The following is a 23,090-nucleotide window of genomic DNA, read 5'->3' on the forward strand; positions in this document are numbered from 1 at the left end:
AACAGAGTACGAAAGTACATGGCAGTACCTAGTTACTTACGTAAACCTACGCCTAGCTGTGACCGGTTAAAATAGGTCTAGGCTTTCATTTCATTTAAATAAGTTTTTTGATGGACTCTCATTACTAGAACAGACACTTTATTTGAAATCTGTGTAAGAAAATTTTCTTCTGTTAGTATCTATAATTTACCTCAAAATTCTTCTTACAGATGTCAACTTGAACTTTAAGGAAAGCATCAATATCTTTCTCTTCAGTTAGCTTGTCTCCATACACACGGCTTGTCTCATGCATCCATAGACGCAGCATATCTGATGTGGTCTCTATACATTCATTGCTACTGAACAAGAAACCCTGAAAAAATATTTAAATATTAGGTATTTGTGTGTTCTCACAAAAATTCTATTGTTATTTATCTTGTGTGGTTTTTACCTGGAATATATTAGACAAATCTCTCAAGTTGAATATGTAATGAAATTTGATTGCTGTTGGTAGGAATACTTGAGACACTTTGTTATGAAGAGTTATTGTTGCCTGTACAACATTAGCTGAAAATAACGTCAATATTAATGATAAGACAAAAGTGATATACATCAGGTATGCTGCAATACTAAATTAAGGTAACAGACACTCACATGATATTTTAACAAGCTGTGGATTGATCCTCAACTCTGGATTGATTAAATGCTGACTCAGAATCGAATGATAGATATTATTCAACGCCTCATTATTAGGAAAGCTTATAGCAAACACACAAAAATGTCTCTGTAACCTCGGATTTATAGTAAAACTGCCTGAGGTAGGATTCATACAGGACACATATTGTGTGTTGTGAATGTCTTTTAAAGACAACTTGGTACGATCATACCAATGGCCATAGTCCATATGCTGACGAATAATTGTATGAGGTTGTACGGTCCCATAAGCGTCTACTTCAGGCATATTCATGTCGTCAATGAAGTATATTAAAGTTTTGTTCCCAGGTGGACCATAGTTGCGGCCGGCTTTCTTCTCTAAAGGTTTTTCAAGGATTTTTTGTAACATCTCTGATGAAGTGTAAAAGTTGAATGGTACTGATTGGATTGCGTATGCTTCTGGTAACCTGAAGAAGAAACGAAGGCAATGAAATAGTACTGAAGCGATTTGCTCTAACGTCACGATGAAAATGAAATTTACCCTTGCAATTTTTCATTGACAAGAACAGTTTTGCCTGAACCAGCACTGCCTACCAACATTACTGGATGTTTATTCTTCATTAGCAAATCCAGGAAGAATCTGACTCTTATGGTTTCTGCTGTCGGTACGAGCACAGCCTAAAACATATTTTTATGTTAAGGTCAACAATCATAGATTAAGCATACCTATTGCCCTAAATTCTGCAAGAGTGTTACCTGCAATGGGACATCACTGTCCAACTCAAACTTAGGTATCTTCTCAGTCCATGGAGTAAACTTTTTTGTATCATGATCTATGTAATAATCAAACACAGTCCCGCCAGGAGGGAATTTGATATTCTTGAATTCGTTGTTCCACCATTTTGAAAATTCTACAGGACAGATACATCAAGTTATGGATGAAGAATTAATTTTGCACAGTAATACATGAATTTACTAAGGAGTACTTACCGATCCTATAATCAACACTACCCTCATGGAACATAGCGGAACCAAAAGCCCAGACACAAGCAAACACAAAGAATATATCGTGCCACTCCTTTGGACATTCCGCGGGAGTATTCTCAGGAACAAACAAACAGTTTAGTAGATGACATAACATTTGTACATGAGCCATGTCTACAATTGGAGTGATCTTCTTGAAGCGAGTTCTCACTGTTTCTAGACAAGATGGAATGTATTTATCAAACAGAACCACTAGATTAGATTTTTCTGCTGGTATCTTTCTTGTTTCTACCCAGCTTGTGACGTATCTGAAAAAGGTTAATCAACTTTATAGTAATGAATTCTATTAATCCGATAAAAAGGCGGTTATGAAGCAATTCTACTCACGGATTCCACCCTAAATCTTGGGCATTAATATACAGAATACCAGCCCTAGACACAGTAGCTGGAGTGGCAGTACGCAAGTTTGAAATCTCAAACATCAGTCTCATAACAGGAGTCAAAGCAATACGTTCATTACTAGCCAACGTCAAAATCTTGTTGTCATCCATCACAGTGTTCAAGGATTCAATCCACATCGGATCTATGTCACCGTCAAGTACTATCCATTTTGGATTATCTCCTGCTAAATTAGCTTGATCTCTCATTATGACTGAGAGCAAACCATCTTTCCATTCTCTTGTAGCTGGGTTGATAATACCGAACAATTCATCATTGGTCACTGCTTTAGGATTCAAATCGTTGAAAATAGGCTTCTTCTTCAGATTCTGGTAAGTTTTAAAAAGCGTTTTCCAGACTTGAGTCTTTCCTGTGCCAGCGTTACCAACGATAAACACTGAATGTCGAACTTCAAGTAATTCTTCTAACTGTACCACTTTTAAAATGAAATTGTCTTCTGGTTGTAAAGACAGATCCATAGCAGCTTGTTTGACAGTTCTTTCGAATTCTAGATCACGTTTTCTTGGAACTTCTAAAGCTGGGAACAAGTCGCCGATAAGCCCCATGAATACTGGCATGTCGTCTGTTACTATTTTTGGAATGTTGAAATCTCGAAGGGTTCTCATGAGAACTTCTTCTTCTGGTCTACCGGGATCGCCTCTCTATGAATAAACAAATTCGAAGATTGCATACTGAGGAAACTTAGTAACAACCTTATTGTGTTGGGATATTTTATGAAACTTACCTTCAAAGATCCGGCAACAACCAATACAGATTTAATAGCTCTCAGCCCCCAATCATAATGATCCTGTTTTGACAGAAGCTCCTTACACAAAGTATACAACGTAATAAACTTCCTAGCTAATATCTTAGCTTCTTGAAACCCTTCAGCAACTAACATGATCTCACAAATCAGTTCGAAGTCTGGTACAACCATAGCACATGGCCTGAATAGAGCTTTCAGATTCTCAGGTAGCTCCGTACGACCGGCGTAACCAGGGTTCATTGTGATGAAAATACCAACTGATGGAGTGAGGGATATTATTTCTCCCATGAAATTGAATTTTTCTTTCTTGTCCCTGAAGAGGAAATGGAGATTTTACATTACGTGCTCGTTCTCTAGCTAAGCCGAAATTAATAGTCAACACGGTATATTAAAAGTCTCAAGTATATAGTATGCTAATATACCTGATGGCATCTTTTTGCCTCGTTGGTCTAGTGGTCGCAAGCGCGGCTGCTGAGCACGAGGTCTCGGGTTCGATTCCCGAGTCGGGCCGAAATCGCTTTGTGGGTTTTAGAAGACTTTCACGGAGCAGCCCGGAGCCTGGAAGCTGGTGATTGATACACCCGTGCATCGGAGAGCACGTAAATGTCGGTCCTGCGCCTGATCTCTCTCCGGTCGTGTCGGATTACCGTCCCATCGGGCTATGAGAGTTAAGGAATAGTGAGTGCACCTGTGTCTGCGCAAATGCTTGTGCACTATAATATGTCCTGCGTAGTTGGCTAATCTCCTTACATGAGAACAGCCGCCGTAGCCGATAATCGGCTAGGAGGACATCATCATCATCATACCTGATGGCATCTTGTACAGACTTCACTTGGACAGCAACGACGGACAACACCTCAACTGAGATTCGGTTGAACTCATCAAAACATCCCCAAGCTCCAGTCTGAGCTAGCCCTTTGTAAATGTTGCCGCAAGACTGCACACAAAGATAGTCTTTATAGTAACAAAGTGAAGGTCTAAAATAGATAAATCAATAAAGAGCTTAAAATAACGGATTCCGACGCAAGTATTATGAAGTTATTGGAACCTGTTTAGTTAGTTTAGGACAAAAACAGTAAATCATATAGCTGTTTTGGTACACAGTTCTTACAAATATGTCTCAAGAATTTGAGTCACACAAACAGCTGGGACGGTGAACTTAAAAGGAATTGCGTTCTCATTTAAGCTTGTCATCGCTGACCAGTTGACGAAAGTGGCTTTAAGATCTCTAATTTCAGTTTAACCTTGGGGTTTTAACTTTTGTACGTACGTTGTCTTTTTGTTACCTGATAATCCATTTGCTCTGAACAGTTGAAGACATACACCATTATACCCAAAGCTCTTCCCAAATCTTTTGTAGTCTCCGTTTTGCCAGTACCGGCTGGTCCCGCTGGACCTCCACCCATGATCAAGTGAAGGGACTGTGGGAACATTATACGACAACCAGTAATAATCACATACAATATACAAATTATAGGAGCATTCCTTAATTATATACAGAAAACCGGCCAAGTGCGAGTCGGACTCGTGCACGAAGGGTTCCGTAAATTACAGTTAAATCAACCTATCTCAAAAACTATAAGAGATACTTTGATCAAACCAAAAATCGTTGAAAGAGTTAATTAGCATGCATCACCTCTATTTTTTTTAGAATTTTATACCCCGTAGTTATAAAAATAGAGGGGGGGGGACATACTTTTTACGACTTTGAGAGCTGATATCTCAAAAACCGTTCACTTTAAGAAAAATGTTTTTTAGAAAACTTTATATCATTTTAAAAGACCTTTCCATTGATACCCCACACGGGTATGTACATCGAAAAAAAAATTTCATCCCTCAGTTACATGTATGGGGGGCCCCACCCCCAATTCTTTTTTTTACTATTTAGTGTCATATTTTTGTAGCGGTTCATACAACACATATTCCCATCAAATTTCATCACTGTAGTACTTATAGTTTCCGAGTAAATTGGCTGTGACAGACGGACAGACGGACAGACGGACAGACGGACAGACGGACATGACGAAACTATAAGGGTTCCGTTTTTGCCATTTTGGCTACGGAACCCTAAAAAGCGACATGTAAATGTCAATAAAAATTAAGTCCTGTTCAGTTATGAGTGAAATCTTACATTTGAAAATATTATTTTGATTGTGCCAATAAACTCACCTGTGTCAATGTGATGTAGCACCGATCAGTCAATGGTGTGATGACAAGCCTCGGAGTATTACCCAAGTACTCGTAGCTGTATGTGAACTGAGCGTCGCATATGTTCGCAAAACAATGATATTCTTTCTCACCCCATCTAAAAACCATTGACTTAGTTATATCAAACATTCTTGTCTTTCATCTTAATGTTCATATTTTGGGCTGAATCAGTAAGCTTTAAGCCTGGGCGTGTTTTTTTTTCAAACAAAATATTTATTTGCTTGTTAAGGTTGCTTGTTATAGCTGTTAAATACATATAATAATGAAGTTCAGCTTAACAGCCTTTTCCAGGCGTTGCAAAAATGTGAGGGCTTATGTTATTGTATAAGTTTGTCTGATTGCATCCAGCTCAGGACGCAAGGAAAAGTAGGACCACGAAAATTCAGTATTAGGCAAAGATAACATTTTTGTTAGCAACGTGCAGACATGAAAAAGCCAATCCTTGTGCTTAATTGGCATTAAACGAACATTAACGTATGATTTGATGAATGGTAGTGATTAACGCTGCATAGTTTTCACTTGGTAGCGCATCGTTGTTAAACTATACGTTTATGTAAGAAAATTGTTTAGATTACACGATTATCGGTCGTTAGGTTTTAGTTTAGTGCATGCGCCAGATTTTTCTAAAAGGAAATGTTGTAGACAATGCTAAAGTTATATAATAAACTTCTTGAAATAATGTTGATGAAATAAATGAAATCAAATCACCAGAAATCCTTAAGGTCCAAAATAATGCAGGAGGAAACTATCTTACCAAGGCGTGTAATGAATAACATTAAATTCGATGTTTATTTAACATACCTGTGCCTGAGCTGAGACTGCCATTGAAATGCCGAACCAGCCTCTACCTTCCCCTGAATCATTTTACTCACGACATCTCGAGAATGGACATCAATAGTACAAATCGTCATAATCTTCTGCCTATCTTGCTTCGTCAACTCTCCTATGAGCAGCGAGATTAATGTACTGAGCTGTGATAACTGCTTTTTATAATAATCTTTCAAAGCATTGTCGTATCCCTCTTCCAGTCTTGCAAATGCCATGTTCACTTCAGTCGTCCACCAGATTTGGGAACCACAGAGTGAGACTTGGGCCATAAAATCGAAGAGCCATTGCTCTCTAGGCTTTTCCTCGTAAGAAACTATTGCTTCTCCAAAGTAATGTCGGATAGCTGATCTCATCATGTCTTGGAGTCTGTTCAGCCAGATTTCGACCTGAAAAAATATAAATAATAAAAATACATTTTTGTTCCACGTGTCCATTCATTAGGTTCTCAATTGGTTAGAAATAATATTACTCACAGCACCAGTACAATCACAAGTTCCATGGAATGGTACTATTTCTCCATCTTTAGCTATCATTCCTGATGCTATCTTCTCACCTGGTTTTTGGTCATCAATAAATTTCAGTTTTGCAATAGAATCAAAGAGCTTTGTTAAATGCCTGAAAATATTCACATTATTCTCACAATGTACATACCTAATGATTATGAAAATCTAAAAAAAATTAAATGGTTATAATAATGTTATCTACCTGATAACTAAATCAGCTTGATTCCCGTTTGATAGAATATCCAACAAATCTGCGGAGGACACAAAATAGAACCTTGGGAACGCCAATCGTTTTGTTTCCAAGTACTCTGCTAAAGCCTTTTCACAAATTATAAGATCCTTTTGAATATTGTCCAAATGCTCAACTAAGCCTTCCTTATTAGTACCTTTTACTACATTTGGAGTTTTCGCCATTTCTGTTGATAATATCTGAAAATCGAAATAGACATTATTTAATACCAAACCTTACTAACTATCATCCAAATATTTGGTTCATTATAATTGCTTACTTTGAATTCGGCATCAATCTTATCAAACCTAGCTGAGTCTTCAGGCAGCTGTTTTCTAATATCCTCGGAACTCATAAAGATACTCTCCAAGTGCGTCCAGGTTCTTTGCACTTCAAACCATACGGTGATCACTTGGTCCGCTATGGATAGCTTTTGCTGCCAACCCGATACTTCTTCCAAGAAATAAGCAATGAATTTTGATGTTATCAAGTTTTGCAGTTGGACCTATAAATTGAAATGAACTCGTTGTAACTTCACAAACTTATAAGAACATATAAGTATTTTAAAAGTTTTATTTACCTGATTCTCTTCTAGTGTTTCAATAAGCTCTTCGCTAGCTCTCAGCAACGTACATTGTGTTCGTGAATGGACCTCTTGTTCGAACTCCAAATGACTCCACGTAGTATGCAGGTCTTTTAGTACTTTCTCCATAGACATTTCTTTAACAGCTTTGTCTACAATATTCTTCACTTCTTCCTCGCATTCGTGCAAGTTGAGTGCAAGTAAATCGGCCAGCGTCGTGTTAAGATCCATTACGATTCTTACCTGTATTATTAAAACAATTTTATGGAAAAACAAATAGGTCTACGAATATTATCATGATTGATAGTTTTTATGTCTACAGATTTTAATTTATTTTTATGTCAATATACATGCTATTAGTTAAACTCGTGTTAGTACTTACGTAAGTGTGAATATCTCGAAGAACAAGAATTAAATATTCAATTTATGTGTTATACAAATACATACCAACATAGATATGACCTAATGCCATACATGCTAACTATAAGCACTGTGTACAATATTAAAAAAGTAAAGATTTTTGTGAAAACAAAATTAATTCTAATTAACAGTACGAAGTATTGAACACTGTACACGCTAAATTCTATATACACTATACACACCGCGGCATTGTCATACTTACAGTGAGTTCACGTGGTAATGCTGCTAAGCTCTGTGAATCACAAACATATTTACATTCGCATAACAATTCATTCAATGCTATCATAACATTGACATTGTATGATACAAATTCAGGCAATCGTAAACTGTACAGTTAGTGAACACTTCATCCAAAGCAAATGCATGCCGCATTCAAGTGAAGAGTTACCATCGCCATTATATTCAAACAAAATTTTTTATACAACAGATTTGCAAGATAAAATTAAAGTCTAGGATAATGGAATGGTAACTCTAAACGACCATGCAAAATGCATAATTGAAAATTTCAAACCCATCAGCAGTTTCACAATCCTGATCTCGAAGGTGCTAACACAACATTCATGTTATATTTACATTTTAGTCTGTTTAGTTATTTACAATCCAATTATTTATTTGCTCATATGTCACAAAGTTCACCTTAGTTGTACTCATCAGTTGGTCCCAATGTCTTTCTCTGATGGCTGGATTTTGTAGCTCACCTACTGCTCTTAACGATGTTAGCATATTCTTTACTGTTGCTTCCAACGTTATGTATGTATCCCAACTAAAATTAAAATCACCAATGTTATTAAAATCCTTTTCTACTTTTTTTGTATTTCCAGTATTATTATTATCTCACCTTCTCATTTCCTTGTCTAGCAATCTGATTTCTTTGGCGAATTTCTTACATTCAATGTCCATGTTTTCAACATCGATTTTACGCCAAGGTGTGGTTTTCCAATCCTCTATGCTAGTTCTTACGATGTATACGTAATCCCAAAGTTGCTGAAATTACACATTTTTTTTATTACAGAGCTGCTTTTGATGGTGTAGTAACAAGTAGTAAATTCGGGATTTGAAATACCTTCAACATTCTTAATTCCTTTCTGCACTGCTTCAGCAATTTAAATTCTGGTACATTTACTTCAAATAGCGATCCAGACTCTTGAATTCCTCTCATCTCTTCTTCCAAGAATAAAAGTTCATGGTCCACTCTAGACATTACTTCATATGGATCTTCACAATCATATTTGAAGAACTACAAAGTAATTTCAATAACAATTTTCATATCTGCATGACTTAAATTATTCATTCTTACTAATTTGTTGAAAACCAGACATATTACAATTTCTTTCAAGTGTTAGGTAGTAACTTGCCTCATATCTCTTAAAAACTTCCCTGTAGTAAGTGACATGGCTATCGAATGTGGAAATCTTTTTCCGGATGCCGGATACTTCAGCCGCTTGCAATGGTGCCACTTGCTGCTTTACTGTTAACGCCAATTTCTTTGTTGCTTGCCATTGTTCGGGAAGTTCCTACAAATATATTATCGTTAGTTATATAGTATATTCACATGAATCAATTTTGATATAAAGTGACATACACCTAATGAGATGGTGATTAAAGTTCTTTAAAAGATTTGTTATGTCACAATGAATGATATTTGTATCTACCTGAAGTAATACATTGACTTCTTCAGGTATGTCCATATCGTAGAACTTTAGCAGCTCAATTGTTTCGGTCAACGGTTGGAACATGTCGTCTGTTGTGACTGTGCGGTCTTTCACATGCATGAGGTAACCCATTATTCTGACTAATGCTTCATAATCTCCTTCTGGTACTGGCTGAAGTAGGCCTGAAGGTATAAGAGATTGTTCAATTCTTGTGTCCTTTTTTATATTTTTTTCTTTTTTTATTACATATTCCTTTTTTGAGTAAGTCATGAACCAAGTAATACTATAAATGAAAGTGGTATACCTTCATCGGCGTCCCGTATGAAGTTACCCAGATCACTGAGACTGCAAGTTACTTTGTTAACAAGATGCTCTTTGTACATATTGCCCCATTTTCTCACAGTGTTAAGCAAAGCCTGTCTGAATGGTCTGATGTCCACCTGTGTAAAAGCCAGAGATTATTAAGTGAAGTTAGTTGTAGGTACATAATATCTAATTATATTCTTACTGTTATTCATTCTGGTGGAAGAATTACCTGAAACCAGTTGTTGAAGATTTTATACGGCTGCATGTCTTCTATCTCCATGAACAAATTTTCGTAGTGATCAATCTGCTCTCTAAAGCCTTCCATTTTAGGCTCACAAGGTACTGGACCTTCTCCTTCGACTCTATCCTTTTCATCTAAAGCTAGTTTATCGACCTCATCAGGCGTTAGTATTCTGCCATAAGTAAGGAATATTTCCATCACTGCATCTCTTTCTTCAAGCCACAAGTAGGAATAGTTCTCGAACGTCTTGCAAAATTCATTTGCATCTTCGATTACCTATAACCGACATTCCAAAACTAGTATTTGATTTTGTTTTACACATTTTTTTATTATAATTAAATCAAATAAATATCCACTTACTTTCTCAATACCATTCAGTATTTCTTCTTTCATCTCAATAACATCTTCACTACCAATAATTTCCTTTTCATAAGTCGGATCTTTTTGTTTATCAATCCTTTCAATCAACGTGGCCATATTCAACACATCGTCAATAAGACCTTTGATCAATGCTGTGAATCCCTTTTCATCGCTTGGATCTAAACTTGGAACGAAAACCATGTCTGGGTCCCAGAGTTCCAGTTGGGCTTCAAATAAAGGAGCTAATTTGTTTTTTGGATTCATATGTTCTGATATGTAGCCCAAGCTGTAAAAAAATAAGCGTTTGGGAAATACAATTTTTTTCTCGGTAGTTTAAACCAAATCTATGTATGATATGTAAATATGTTACCTGCATGCAATAGTCTTAAATAGTGCTTCTTCTAACAAGGCGTCGATGAAAGCTACATAATTCATCCAGATCTCGCTATTCTGATTGTCTTGCATGTTAAACAGTTGCATGTTTTCGTTCAACAACTCATTGATTCGATTAGCCGTCGCCACTATATCGCTGTAACGTTTTGCTTTCTTATCTGGACGATCTTCTAAATTCATTAAAGTATCCTAAAACATACAATTTCTCAAGTAAGTAATTTACTTCAGGTACTTCAGGTTCCTGTAAAACTATTACATTACCTTCTTGCCTTCTTTTCTTTCAAACAAAGGTTGCACAGACCAATCTTTCATAATTTCTTTAATTTCTACCAAATTGTCTTGTATCTTCGACATTCTTTCAAATAGATTACCCACCAATCTATGTAGCTCTTGCAAGTAATTCCATAGATCTGAAAAATAACATCACATTTTTAATTCTGTTGTTCATATTTAACTGTGTATATTGTCAGTATATACTTTGGCTACTATTAAAATGTTATTGCCTTGGGAATTCCAGTTGAGTTTATTCTGAGCCATCTCTATTCTTTGATCAATCGCCTTTATCTCATCTTCTACCAAATCAAACTCCACTTTTTGACTGTTCTTCCTGATCTGATTATACCAGTCAATTGTGATGCCTAAATTGATCCTGTATTGCCGATATGTCTCCTGCTTCTCGAATATAGCTAACCCTTCGGCTGGTAAGCTGTCTTTGTATTCCTCGTTTGAACGTAAATGATGAACTTCCTTCAGAACATCTAACAGCTATAAAATATTGGAAATTATGTTTGAGAGCCATCATCGTTGAAAATAAATATAATAATAAATGTGTGTAATGAGACAAACCAATGGATGGAAATTCAAAATTAAATCCGATCCTTGACGTGCCAATATCATATTGTTCGTAGTGTCTTCAATAATTTTAGGAACAGTTAAAGTCCAATCGTTGAAATATTTTCTCTTGAATTCATTGATCCTTTCAATTAACTCTTCGTGTCTTATGAAGATTTTCTTCGCTTCATCCGTACCCTTTATCCTGATAATTAAGAATTTTAATGAAATAACCTTATAGTAGCAAAAAAGCAATAAAAAGCAATGTGTGCACTCGATATTTAAAAGGTGTCCAAAGTAAATACATAGGAGTTAAAGTGTGAAATGTGAAAAATGACTGAGACCAAACTACAAAATCCAGAAACATGGAACCTTAGAGTATGGGAATTGTTAAGAATATGGATGAATGTAAGCCAGATAATCAGCTTTCGCAATTTGCCCCACCCAGGCTGACTTACGGGTGCGGCAAATTGCGAAAGCTAGCTATAGGCTTGGTTATCCTCGCAGCTAGCGTAGTCATGAACAGGAGGCCGCCGGCGACGGGAGGCAGGTACTCGTCCACCTCCATCATACCGTACTTCTCCAGTCGGTTACTCTGTTCAGTGAATAGTTCCTGAAAGATACGCTTAGCTGCAGCCAAAGTCAACCACATCTACTACACAAATACATAAGTAAAAGACTCATAAAGATCCGAAGATGTGAGGAACATGGAAACTTACTTCGCAAGTATTTATTTCTTCTTCAAGCATAACAATGATCTCAACATACTTCGCAGTGAACTCCTTGCTGATCAAAGGTCGATCCAAGACCGAACCCACGACATCAATCAACTGAAATCGATAAACGTTACTACAGATTATTGATACTCATGCGATTACTCGATTAAGTGTAGCTCAGTTTACATTGTATAATCTAATACAGACATGCGATCATCTTACCTTGAAAATAGACTCTAATGTCGTACAATTATCAAACGATTCAACCAAGACGGTTGAAAGTTTGAGATCTAAATCAATTATGTTCTCTTGGAAGTCTTTGAAATCAACGTTAAATGTGTCGTCATCTGGGTCTAGTACATCGTAAGATTTTGATGCAAAGCCAGTAAAGTATGCGTCAAATTCTGCTGATATTTGTCTGATTTCACCACCAAGGACTCTTCCTTTCATTCCACCAATCTCTATCTTCTCTAGCTTTTGAAATTCTAAAACTGTTTTGAAGAACCATTGTATGGTATTGAGCCGGTCTAAGAACCTATTAAGCCTTTCAAAAACAACGTTAGGGTGGAAGGTCCAAGGAATCACTCGTCTGTCGACGAAATATTTTGCCAGATTTTCTTTGAAATATTCGAAGGTAGTTTTAAACTTCTTGAGTATGTCTATCGTGACTTGTATCCGTAGGGTTGCTTCGTCTATGTCGCTATGGAATAGCGTGCTTGGGTCGAGACATTTTTTTGCCTGAAATAACGAATATAAACTTTATTACATAGGTACCCACATTTATTAGCTTCTGCTATTCTGCTTTATTCCCATTATCCGTGGCATTTCGTACTATCGTGATGGTAAGATCGTTGTAAGTTCGTAAATCATGAATTTATTAACTGAGCTTGTTGTTCGTGAACGTCCATAATTAATAATCCATAACTTTTATTATGAGACAACAGAAGTTTATAGTTAAACATGATATCGCCCACTGGTACCGAATTATTCAGTAGGTACTTAGTAGTTTGGGCTATGAACCTAGTACAAAATTATTTCGATACGGTAAGCTAATATTTAGGTAACCACATCAGTTCTTGCATCTAAATATTGAGCAAGTTTTGCCACTCCTTAAGGTATAGGCAAGTTAACATATGAGTTCAATTATTCATGTATGTTAAACTTTATTGCTAATCTTAATTGGATGACTACTACGCATTGCAAATTCCTTTCTAAGCGATTCAATCAAAATTCTTCTAGATACTTTTACGCTGGCTATATCTAGGCAATAATTAACTGTGGCAGTAGGCCTTTTGATATGTGTTCGCATGTGAACAAACACACCTGGAATCTTGTCAGTCAGTGGAATGAATGATTGGCAGTACACTCACTCACATCGCAGACCTGTTCACGACTAACGAGATATGTGTGCTTTTATAATTGAAACAAAATTTTTTTGTGGCGATAAATTCCGTAGCAATTTTTTATTAGTGATTTTTTAGGTTTCTTTAAATTGTGGAAGCACGAGAGAACTTTTTATAGATTACGTTACGTACCTACATATTTTTAGATTATTAGGAAACTTACTAAAATATAATTGGTAGATTATGGTTCCCAAAAAGGGCGATATTTTGCTTCATATATTTGTTATTTACATTATGGAGTGTCTGATTGAAAAAGAATAGTTTGCATAATGACTGACTAGACTAGATAACTTGTCTTCGCTGGCAAATAGATACGGACAAATATTTATATTGGTAATTACCTGATAAATGAGCAGATTAGCTATCTGCTTCAACAGCACTATCAGTTTGGAGGAATTGCAGTAGTACTTAGAATCTCTCCAGATCATGCAGATGACATGGAACAAAGGTCTGAACAGTGGCTGACATTCTGTGAAGTCTATTTCTTCTAGACCTTGAAAATGTTTCTCTAATGTGTGCAGATAGAGATCGATTTCTCGAGCTTCTGCCAAAGCTGTAAGAAGTCATTATATTTTGAAATGTGGGCTGATATTTGTCTTTGTGGACTACTTTCAAAGTCAAAGTCAAATCAAAGTCAAAAACGTTTATTGAAAGTAGGCTAGTTCTTAGCACTTTTTGACGTCAAATTTACAAAAGGATAGGTCCCCCAAAACGCCCCTTTCAAGTGTTCTTTATGGAAACTAAGTAGCTACGTTAAATGGTATCCTGAATTTGTTCTAATAATATATGGGACACAAACCTGACACAATGTTCTTGAACAACCTGCTGAAGCAAGGGTAGTAGGCTGATGTAGTTTTCTCCAATATAACAGCCATGCACCGCACTCTCTCCGTACGCAACTGATCGTAGATGTAATTCAGATTGCTTAGTCGTGATCTCCAAAATGCCAATTCTATAAGAAAGAATACGTTTAGCATTCTCAGAGCACTCTCCGGAGTTTTGCTAGATTTCACTTTATTTTATAAACATTGTAGGTAAGCCCTTTGAATGGTTGACTGTCTCAATAAAATGTACCAAGATTTTTATGTTATGATAGCATGTAAATAAATAAATAAATGTTAAACCAAATCAACGATACCTGACTGAACAATACTAGCAGAACAGACCTACTTAAATAAAAATAATGCTAGTACCTACACAAAATCAAGTTCAAAATAAAATGGTTCTCTAACCGACACTAGGCGAAGGATTTTGTCCATTATCAAAAGCCTGTCCTGAATCCTCCATCATGACGTCATTGATCTGCTGCGCCCACTTGATGACCACGCCTTCTATCGCACTCTTTAGGTATAAGTCCACCTCCTTTCCTCGAAGCAGTTCCTTCTCTGCTTCGTGAACTAGTTCTACTCCTACTGGCATTGGCAGAACTGTTTGGCCGTTAACTTTGCCTTTTACCTAAGCAAAAGTAAATTGATATCAAACCAGTTATGTTTCAGCGTAAAAGAGATCTCTGAATGTTCACTGAAGATTTTAATGTCCTATCGAATCTAAAACGTGATCAATCCTAATTACGAGTTTCTACATTACATTGTTCTAGCGCCTACAGTAATCATCATCATCCTCCGAGCCTTTTTCCCAATCATGTTGAGGTCGGCTTCCAGTCGAACCGGATTCAGCTGAGTACCAATGCTTTACAAGAAGCGACTGCCTAATGCCTATCTGACCTCCTCAACCCAGTTACCCGGGCAACCCGATACCCCATGGTTCTAGCGCCTACAGTAATAACACTAATATATTTATCGCAGTCTCACCTCATACACAGTACTCTTGAGATTGTGGATCTGTTTGAGGATATCTTGTGATACAACCAGCGGCCAGCCTTCATGGTTCAGTGGATTTGATAGCAGAGGAACAAACACCTCATCCACTAACGCTGCTAGTTCATCTATTAATCTTGGCGCTAAGTCACCTTTTGGAAACAGACATTGCACCTATGTAAAATGTTTTACACAAATGCGTACAATTTGTAAACGTTAAGAATGAAGAGTCTGCCTGGTTACATTCTTGTTAGTAAGTGCTGGTTAACTGTTTTTGTACTACTGAGTTATTCCTACATCTGCTTCTCGTTTTATAGAATCCAGGACAAAAAAAAAGAAAGACTACTTACCAAAAATTACCATAGACGCGCAATCTTCTTTCGGTATAGGTTCGGGCTTCTTCTTCACATAGTAAACGGCCTTATTCTTCAGATAACATGGGAACGATATGACTGGTACCAACTGCAGCGCATTTGTCAGGACCACCACCAAAAGCATGGGGAAGGGTTTGTCCACAAAGTCTTTTAGTGTAGACCTGTGTTCTTCTAAACCCAATACCCTCATCCATTTTTCCGGCTTTAATTTCAAAGATTTGACTGCGTAAGACCCTATGAAGTCGAATCGAGGGTCCTGATTAGAGGACGATGCAGCCGGTTGGTCCATGTTTGGAGTCAAAATTTCTTTTGAGTCAAGTCATTTTGAGTGGTTGTTTCTGGTACGCCGGTTGGAACGTCTTTGACAAAGGACTGCGAAAGGCAGAGCTAGGCAAATGGCGAGTCACGCAAGTCCCACCGGCATGCCATTATGGAACGATGTCTCCTTTGTAACGAGCATCGGCATCGCTATACTAAAATAGATTAAGTGTAGGGTGCGCAGAAAGGGTGATTGAAGATGGCTCTGAATTTACTTTTATTTATTTATTTAGTACACTATGGAGAACTTACAGCTAAACAAAAACAAAATAAAAAATTAAGTTATAGTCGATAGAGAGCCAATTAAAAGTCCTCGCTTATAATAACAGCCTAGCAATAACGTGATCACACATCAGTGCAACTTTTTAGAGATCTGCGATACTAAACTACTTGAAGAACTTAAGGCTCAACGACCTTCTGGCTGCCGCCACACTTGTTGAGAAAGGATCCAAATCATGCTGCTTGCAAATCATATTGAAGTGCCTGCCCGCACGCACAACATAACTGTTTTGCCTATAATTCGTGTATGAGTGGGGTACATATATGGGAGGATTAAAACGTAATACTCTACTCGGCACGTTGAATTTAAATTTAGATAACAACTCCGGGCTGTCAATATCATTATGCAATATCTTTAACAGAAACAGACAATCGGCAATATCACGTCGGTCTTTGAGTGGTAATAGATGGTGTTTCTTACAGAGTTGGAGATAATCGACTGAATGGTATGTAAGGTTTTGACGAAAGCAGAGAAATTTTATGAATCGTCTTTGTATGTTTTCAATGCGGTCAATGTACTTATTGTAATGCGGGTTCCATATCTGAGAAGCATACTCCAGGTGACTCCTAACATAGGTGCAGTATAAAATTTTTAGTGTCTTGACATTTCTAAAGCACTTAGAAACGCGCATTATAAATCCAAGCATTTTATATGCTTTTCCTACAACAGCGTCAATATGAGCTTCAAAAATGAGCTTATTATCATGGTGAACGCCCAGGTCTCGGATAGAATCACACCTTGGCAGAGGTTGGCCCGACAAGGTGTAAGCTGTGACTATTACTGCTCGTTTCCTAGTGTAAGTAATTACTGAACACTTTGATGGATTCAAGTCAAGTTTATTAGTCCGACAATAGTGTTCAAGACGATATAGGTCAGCCTGCAGCGCTATCCCATCTTCAACCGAAGATATCTTGGCAGATATCTTGGCTTTACGTAGCGACTTTTGTTTTTGGTTTACTACATACCGAGTTAATCTACCTACATTAAGTTTTTATGTATGAAATGACTATGTGATACCTACTCAATATCTCTCTGCCTGCAGAAGAGCTAAACTTGTTACAGCTACAATGTTAATATTAAAGAATCTGATAGCAGAATTTTTAGTACACATTTTTACTACTGCTAAACAATTGCGAATCTTTTAATACTTCCGCCTATTACTACATCATATCTACGGAACTGTGTTCATCCATACCAACTTACCTACCATCAATTGGCAAGAATTTTCAACTTACAGTAAAACACGGTTCCAGAAAAATTACGAATAATCCTTATAACATTACCTGCTTCTGCGACCACTACAGTTAGCCAGGTGGGTAGAAGCGTGTGCCAGGCAGTCTGCGCGCCGCCCCGTCCACCCGCCAGCAAGATGACACTCGCGCGACGTCGCCCGGAATAAGGTCAACTGTCGCTGTTACAACCTTCGTGTGCCACAGGTCTTAAGCCACAGCGATTTGCAAAGAAGATATTTTAATAGTGCTATTATTTTTTTCTTAGGAGGCATTGTTGTAAATAAGAAAGCCATCGTCGTTACGCTAATTCATGGATTACTTATTATTTTCAAAGTTTTGGGCAGGGGTGACTGTGTTTACCTACTACCTAATCTACCTATAGTCTTTATACCTATTTACCAACCAAACTAATCAATCAACCATCATACTACATTACTACAGTTACAATGATAAGTACTTATATATCTTCTTTTGATTAATGTTACCTGTTACCTATGTACTCTATACAATGCTATATGATTGTCAGAAAATCAAGAGATACCTAAGTCCATGAAGCTCATAAACTTCTTCTATTTAGTGTTTACCCTTATCAAATGTCCTCAAACCGCTTTCAGCTCATGCCTCGATCGTCACCGCACAGCTAACAATTCTGGGTTAATCGTTATATAAAATCATAGCTTTAGGTACCTACCTGAGTTATAAGCTGGCATGTTGAATGCTTATTAATTTATTTACCTTTCAAAGTGAATTCTTCGGATCAACCTTGCTTTTACTTGCACTCATCAAATAAATTAATTGCAATGTATTTCTTTCACGCAACAGTCGTCAATAATAAAATTTGCATACATACATAACTTCGTATTTTCCCAAATGTAAATGGCGCGAAAACACTTTGTTTTTTTTTTCTTCTAAAATTAGCAAAGCGAATGACATTTCATAAACGGCCAGTCTATTTTCGGTTTTAATTATAAAACCCTATAAAAAGTTCAATAAAAAGGATTTATTCATAATGCAATTTATGCAAAAAAAAATATAATAAGAAACAATATAAAAAGCAATAAAGATTTACGGTTACGGATTTATGGTTCTCAAATTCTCAATTCGTAGGTTTTTTTTTTAGTTTTTTGCAAATATACCTGGATAGATTTGAAATGTTTTTTTTTTCTTTGATATGACATATTTCCCTGGTTACGATGTGGTGACGGAAACCCTGGCAACCGAGGACAACATTCGATAGTTGTTAAAAACTGAATGATTTTTTGCATTAATAACTTTATAATATTCTCAAAAATAATTCGCAGCTGGTGAGGATTAACTCGCAACCTCTCGATTGTCAAACCTTGTATTTCACCATCATCAGCCTTTTCACAATCCCACTGGGATATTGCAGCCTCTTCTCACACAGTGGAGCATTCCGTGTTTCGAAAGGTACGATGAACTGGTGGGTCCCGCTTGTTATTTGTACATCTTCAATAATCGTTACGGGTACTAAGATGTCAGAAAATCTCACAGCCAGTTTTACCAAGACGTATCAGACTTCCCAGGTAACTGGTTTGGAGGTCAGGCAGCCAGTCGCTCTATTTAAAACACTCGTACTTAGTTGCATCTGGTTAGACTGCAAGCCCACCACAGTTGGGAAAAGGGTAGACAAATTACGGTTATGTTTTTGTCTATCGTTAGAAGAATAATATGTCAATGCAGTATTTTACCTACTATAGAAGCTAGTCTAAGGGGTTTTAACTACTATTTTCTGTTCAACTACGATCAAGATACTTTCTAGATAAAATACTATGAAGGAACACCATACCAATTCAACTAAAAGGGATAGAGTAAGGATCTAAAACTACAGGAATAAAATACAAAAATAATATTTTATAATACATTTATTGATAATGACAGCGATGGTTGACTCGAACTTGCTACTTGGCAAAAATATTTCCACTAGAAGTGAACTATTTTTGTATTTAAATATTAAAATCTCTTTATTATGCTTTATGTGTACAGTAATGAAGATGCAACCATCTATGCTACAAAGTAGCTGCCTATTTATCACAAAAAGAATTAGAAATACATACATTACTTTGTCATTTATTTATTTTACATTTTCCAATTTCTGGCAAATTAATTTACTTAACGGTATCTACGCTAAAAATAAAATCCATGCAAGTCACAATTTCATAAAATAATAATATTACATTCACATTCGTAAAAGCGTGTGATATCTTGAATTGACTGCGAATAATACACACAATTTTCTAAAATGAAATATTATTAAACAACAAATTATTTAATTACCTAAAAACTATTTGTTTAAAACAAAAGCACAGCACATGGTCAGCTTAATTTCTAAAAATTAAATTAGGACCTACGAGACGCTGCTTTTAAGGTCACTATTTGCCTAAACCTAGGAGCCCTAGTGCGCACTCCGACGCGACGCCTGACTGCCGACGCGTCGCTTGACCGCTCGTCCACTGCCCGAGTTCTACCAAACTACTGGACATAAGCACATCAAGAGTTTCAAAGACACATCCTACTATATTTGAAAATACGTATATTTCATTTTAGATTTTATTAACGTCGACTACACATTGAGCTGTCCTAGTTAGGGCCAGATTTATTTATTATAATGGTAAATATACTTTTACATTCAAAGTTAAAAATCGTAAAATGCAAAATAAACGCCATATAAGTCGCATTCTGTAGTTAAAAATCTAACTAATCACTGATAAATACTACTGAACGTCTGCTAGAACGATAAATGTATAGAAAAAATGGAATGTTTAAGTACGACAGTCTAATAAGCATTCGATAAATGTAAATCGTGATAACTCTATGAATGTGTGACAATATGATGTCAGTCAATGCTTACAAATTATTTGGACCGCTGTCCCGCGCGAGGCCGTCCAATGACGTCACAACAACATAAACGAGCTCAAAGTGATGGTAGCGAAGAATATTACACCACGGACTGCCCGCTATGGAATCACGGTCCCACTAAAAGTTGGCATTAAATTCTCGAGTGCATACTTTTGAAACAGCTGGTTTAATATTTTTGAATAACGTTTTTTATATTAATAACTTACAATTTAAATGTAAATATACATAATGTTTACAGAGGCATTCGTTGACGTCACATATCGCAAGCCGTCGGTTGGTGGTACAGCTCGCACAGATGTTACGCGAACTAGACTGGTCTACGATGTGACGTCACAGAATAACTCAAGGAATGGAGGCAAGTGGCGAACTATGAATGAACGCTGAAGTGGACTTACAAACACTATTAGATAACCAGGCGTGTTACTCTATTTTGTGTACTCATTTAGTGTACTTACGAACGATTACTTTACTAAAAGGATGGAATATACATTAGGTGATCTAAGACTATTGCCCCGTATTACCACGGAGCGAACAATGTGGACATTACCTAATACGATTACACGCGCACTATGCCGCTACAATATATCTTGATAATTTATCCAAATTAGGCTTTATTCAAAAAATTTAACTATAACTCTTCATATTACTATAATGGAGAGAACATCGATTAAGATTTTTTGTTTCACTAATTACAGTTAGATATCTCACCGATTTATTGTTCGAAGGTGGATGGAGATAATAAATTGAGGACAATTTTTTCGTAGTGACATTTTAATTTACAGAATGCCGATTCACGACTACATTTACATAAAATTTCGAATATACACAACCTAATCGATATAATGTGTGAGCGGCGCAAGAGATGAGTGAAGCTATGACGTCACATCTGTCAGAGTTGACAGCGTCTACTTGGCAAGAGACCTCGTCGCCAAAAATGACGATCGGTACTTATTCGATATTTAAAAATTTAATATTAGAATAGAAATGATTACTAGTGCTTTTATCGAATAACAAGCATTAAATGGCAGTATTGATTTGACTCGATTCGCTGACCGCTTGCGCCGCACATCGGAGCGTCAATGTCTGGACTTGAGTTATCCGTCAGTGGCTGTTTTGTGTACTAAGTACAAAGTCTTTTACAAGGACGAAGATGTAATATTGGACGATTTCATAAACTACTTGAGATACACCTTTAAACAAAAGGGGCAAAAGCAGGCGTCGAAATAAAAAAATATGTTTTTTTTTATAGTTAGGTGGCAAGATACTATCACAATTAAAACTGGCAATCGTGTGTCGAACACAAAATGCACGTGAGCAGTAAGAAGTATAGGTCAAGAATATTATAAGTGATAGGGTGGAGCATACAACTATAACCACTATTTAATTAATTAACAACAAAACATATCGAACGAAACTATTGATATAACTTAACATTATACATTCGATAAAATTAAGTCAACTCATTAATAAATGTGGTCACTAGTCGGACGCTCCACCCTAACATTAAAAATGTCATATAAAATGCAACAGTGAAGAGAAACAGTAAAACGTCAAAATCAAAGAAGATATATTCCGTGTACAGAATATAAACCTGTACACACGAGGGTAAGCAGACAGTGGTCGATGAGCTACATATAAATAAGTATACATTACCGTAACATCTATCACCACAAACTATACATTAGAAAGAATTTATACAAATAACTTAATAAACGATATTCAATCACCGATGATCATTACAAATAATAATACACACGCAAATACACATATTTACAGGACTTTTTCATAAAATGATAAAATTAAATCACATTATAATTCCATATTTATATTTACAAATATTTGAAAATAATTTCATTTAATTCATAATACAATAAAACAAAACGACTAGTACAGACCGCTACAAAAGTGATATGTGTTTTACAATCCATAACAAACATTACACGGCATTGGTTCTATTCTTATTTAGATTAATTTCATATATCACTTAAGTCAACAGTCCTCTTTGAATAAAAGAGGTAAAGATATACATTTCGTTTACAAATAAATCCAGTGACATGTAAATTTGTTAAATTATCTACTAAAAATTGTCTACTCATTATCACTTCTGTAAAGACCTGTACCAACTAGGGCGGTCTCTATTCCCGATGACTTCGTCCTTCAGGACATCGAAAGTTGCACATCCCGGAAACATAGCGTCGTCTACAAATTTTATTAACAAAGTCAATAAAATTGAGATCATAGTTTCCCATTCTTAGTCCCCAACAATAAAAAAACGAAGGCGAACAATATTGCTTCGAGGGTAGTAAATAAACATCTACAATACATATAAGCACCATACGAGTTACATGACTGCAACAAAAAATGCGGTTTTCTATACAAGTGTGGGACGTAAATATAAATTCGGTCCGATACACTGGCGGGTGTGGCTGTGTCGGCTGTCGGTCGAGGGAGCGTTGTGGGGCTCTATTTGCTATTCCTAGTTTTGGTGCCGACGGCGTTTATGCTGTCGCCGCGACTCCGTGATCTGTGCAAGTTGTGTAGCCCTTCTCCTGGAACAAAACGAATTCCCTATAGAATCTGCAGTAGTAATAAATGTGCCACTTCTACGTTAGTAACACTGAGAAAGTATTGATATGGTGGGCTCCACCAGACCACGGGACTTTAGGGTTCCAGATTTTTGGAAGGCTAACGTGAGGCC

General features: G+C 36.6%; 2 protein-coding genes across 14 annotated transcripts in view; both read right to left on the bottom strand.

The window, feature by feature from the left end:
- The window catches only part of LOC110372938 (dynein beta chain, ciliary), a 28,862-nt gene extending 12,888 nt beyond the window's left edge, over positions 1 to 15,974 (bottom strand). The window contains exons 1-37 of the mRNA XM_064043130.1: positions 15,662 to 15,974; positions 15,306 to 15,463; positions 14,727 to 14,949; positions 14,294 to 14,446; positions 13,836 to 14,047; positions 12,314 to 12,829; positions 12,095 to 12,205; positions 11,834 to 11,988; positions 11,391 to 11,580; positions 11,048 to 11,309; positions 10,806 to 10,954; positions 10,522 to 10,733; positions 10,152 to 10,437; positions 9,780 to 10,067; positions 9,549 to 9,684; positions 9,245 to 9,426; positions 8,948 to 9,106; positions 8,656 to 8,829; positions 8,431 to 8,576; positions 8,229 to 8,355; positions 7,795 to 7,824; positions 7,170 to 7,415; positions 6,870 to 7,094; positions 6,563 to 6,789; positions 6,331 to 6,472; positions 5,831 to 6,243; positions 4,991 to 5,126; positions 4,108 to 4,242; positions 3,628 to 3,758; positions 2,801 to 3,134; positions 2,005 to 2,717; positions 1,624 to 1,925; positions 1,390 to 1,544; positions 1,175 to 1,311; positions 634 to 1,100; positions 431 to 546; positions 191 to 352 (exon numbers count right to left, since the gene is read on the bottom strand). Of these exons, the coding sequence (XP_063899200.1) occupies positions 191 to 352; positions 431 to 546; positions 634 to 1,100; positions 1,175 to 1,311; positions 1,390 to 1,544; positions 1,624 to 1,925; positions 2,005 to 2,717; positions 2,801 to 3,134; positions 3,628 to 3,758; positions 4,108 to 4,242; positions 4,991 to 5,126; positions 5,831 to 6,243; positions 6,331 to 6,472; positions 6,563 to 6,789; positions 6,870 to 7,094; positions 7,170 to 7,415; positions 7,795 to 7,824; positions 8,229 to 8,355; positions 8,431 to 8,576; positions 8,656 to 8,829; positions 8,948 to 9,106; positions 9,245 to 9,426; positions 9,549 to 9,684; positions 9,780 to 10,067; positions 10,152 to 10,437; positions 10,522 to 10,733; positions 10,806 to 10,954; positions 11,048 to 11,309; positions 11,391 to 11,580; positions 11,834 to 11,988; positions 12,095 to 12,205; positions 12,314 to 12,829; positions 13,836 to 14,047; positions 14,294 to 14,446; positions 14,727 to 14,949; positions 15,306 to 15,463; positions 15,662 to 15,974 (8,223 nt within the window). The remainder of the gene's footprint in view (positions 1 to 190; positions 353 to 430; positions 547 to 633; positions 1,101 to 1,174; positions 1,312 to 1,389; positions 1,545 to 1,623; positions 1,926 to 2,004; positions 2,718 to 2,800; positions 3,135 to 3,627; positions 3,759 to 4,107; positions 4,243 to 4,990; positions 5,127 to 5,830; positions 6,244 to 6,330; positions 6,473 to 6,562; positions 6,790 to 6,869; positions 7,095 to 7,169; positions 7,416 to 7,794; positions 7,825 to 8,228; positions 8,356 to 8,430; positions 8,577 to 8,655; positions 8,830 to 8,947; positions 9,107 to 9,244; positions 9,427 to 9,548; positions 9,685 to 9,779; positions 10,068 to 10,151; positions 10,438 to 10,521; positions 10,734 to 10,805; positions 10,955 to 11,047; positions 11,310 to 11,390; positions 11,581 to 11,833; positions 11,989 to 12,094; positions 12,206 to 12,313; positions 12,830 to 13,835; positions 14,048 to 14,293; positions 14,447 to 14,726; positions 14,950 to 15,305; positions 15,464 to 15,661) is intronic.
- A 3,406-nt stretch (positions 15,975 to 19,380) lies between these two features.
- LOC110372893 (kinesin-like protein KIF13A) overlaps positions 19,381 to 23,090 on the bottom strand; it is a 114,631-nt gene continuing 110,921 nt past the window's right edge. For 12 of the 13 annotated variants that reach the window (XM_064043662.1, XM_064043664.1, XM_064043659.1 and 9 more), the window contains one exon: positions 19,381 to 22,941. In XM_064043662.1, the coding sequence (XP_063899732.1) occupies positions 22,856 to 22,941 (86 nt within the window). In that variant the 3' untranslated portion in view covers positions 19,381 to 22,855. The remainder of the gene's footprint in view (positions 22,942 to 23,090) is intronic. The other variant, XM_064043654.1, reaches the window with a different exon arrangement.

This window comes from Helicoverpa armigera, chromosome 3, assembly GCF_030705265.1.
Source record: "Helicoverpa armigera isolate CAAS_96S chromosome 3, ASM3070526v1, whole genome shotgun sequence".
In the NCBI taxonomy this organism is placed as follows: domain Eukaryota; kingdom Metazoa; phylum Arthropoda; class Insecta; order Lepidoptera; family Noctuidae; genus Helicoverpa; species Helicoverpa armigera.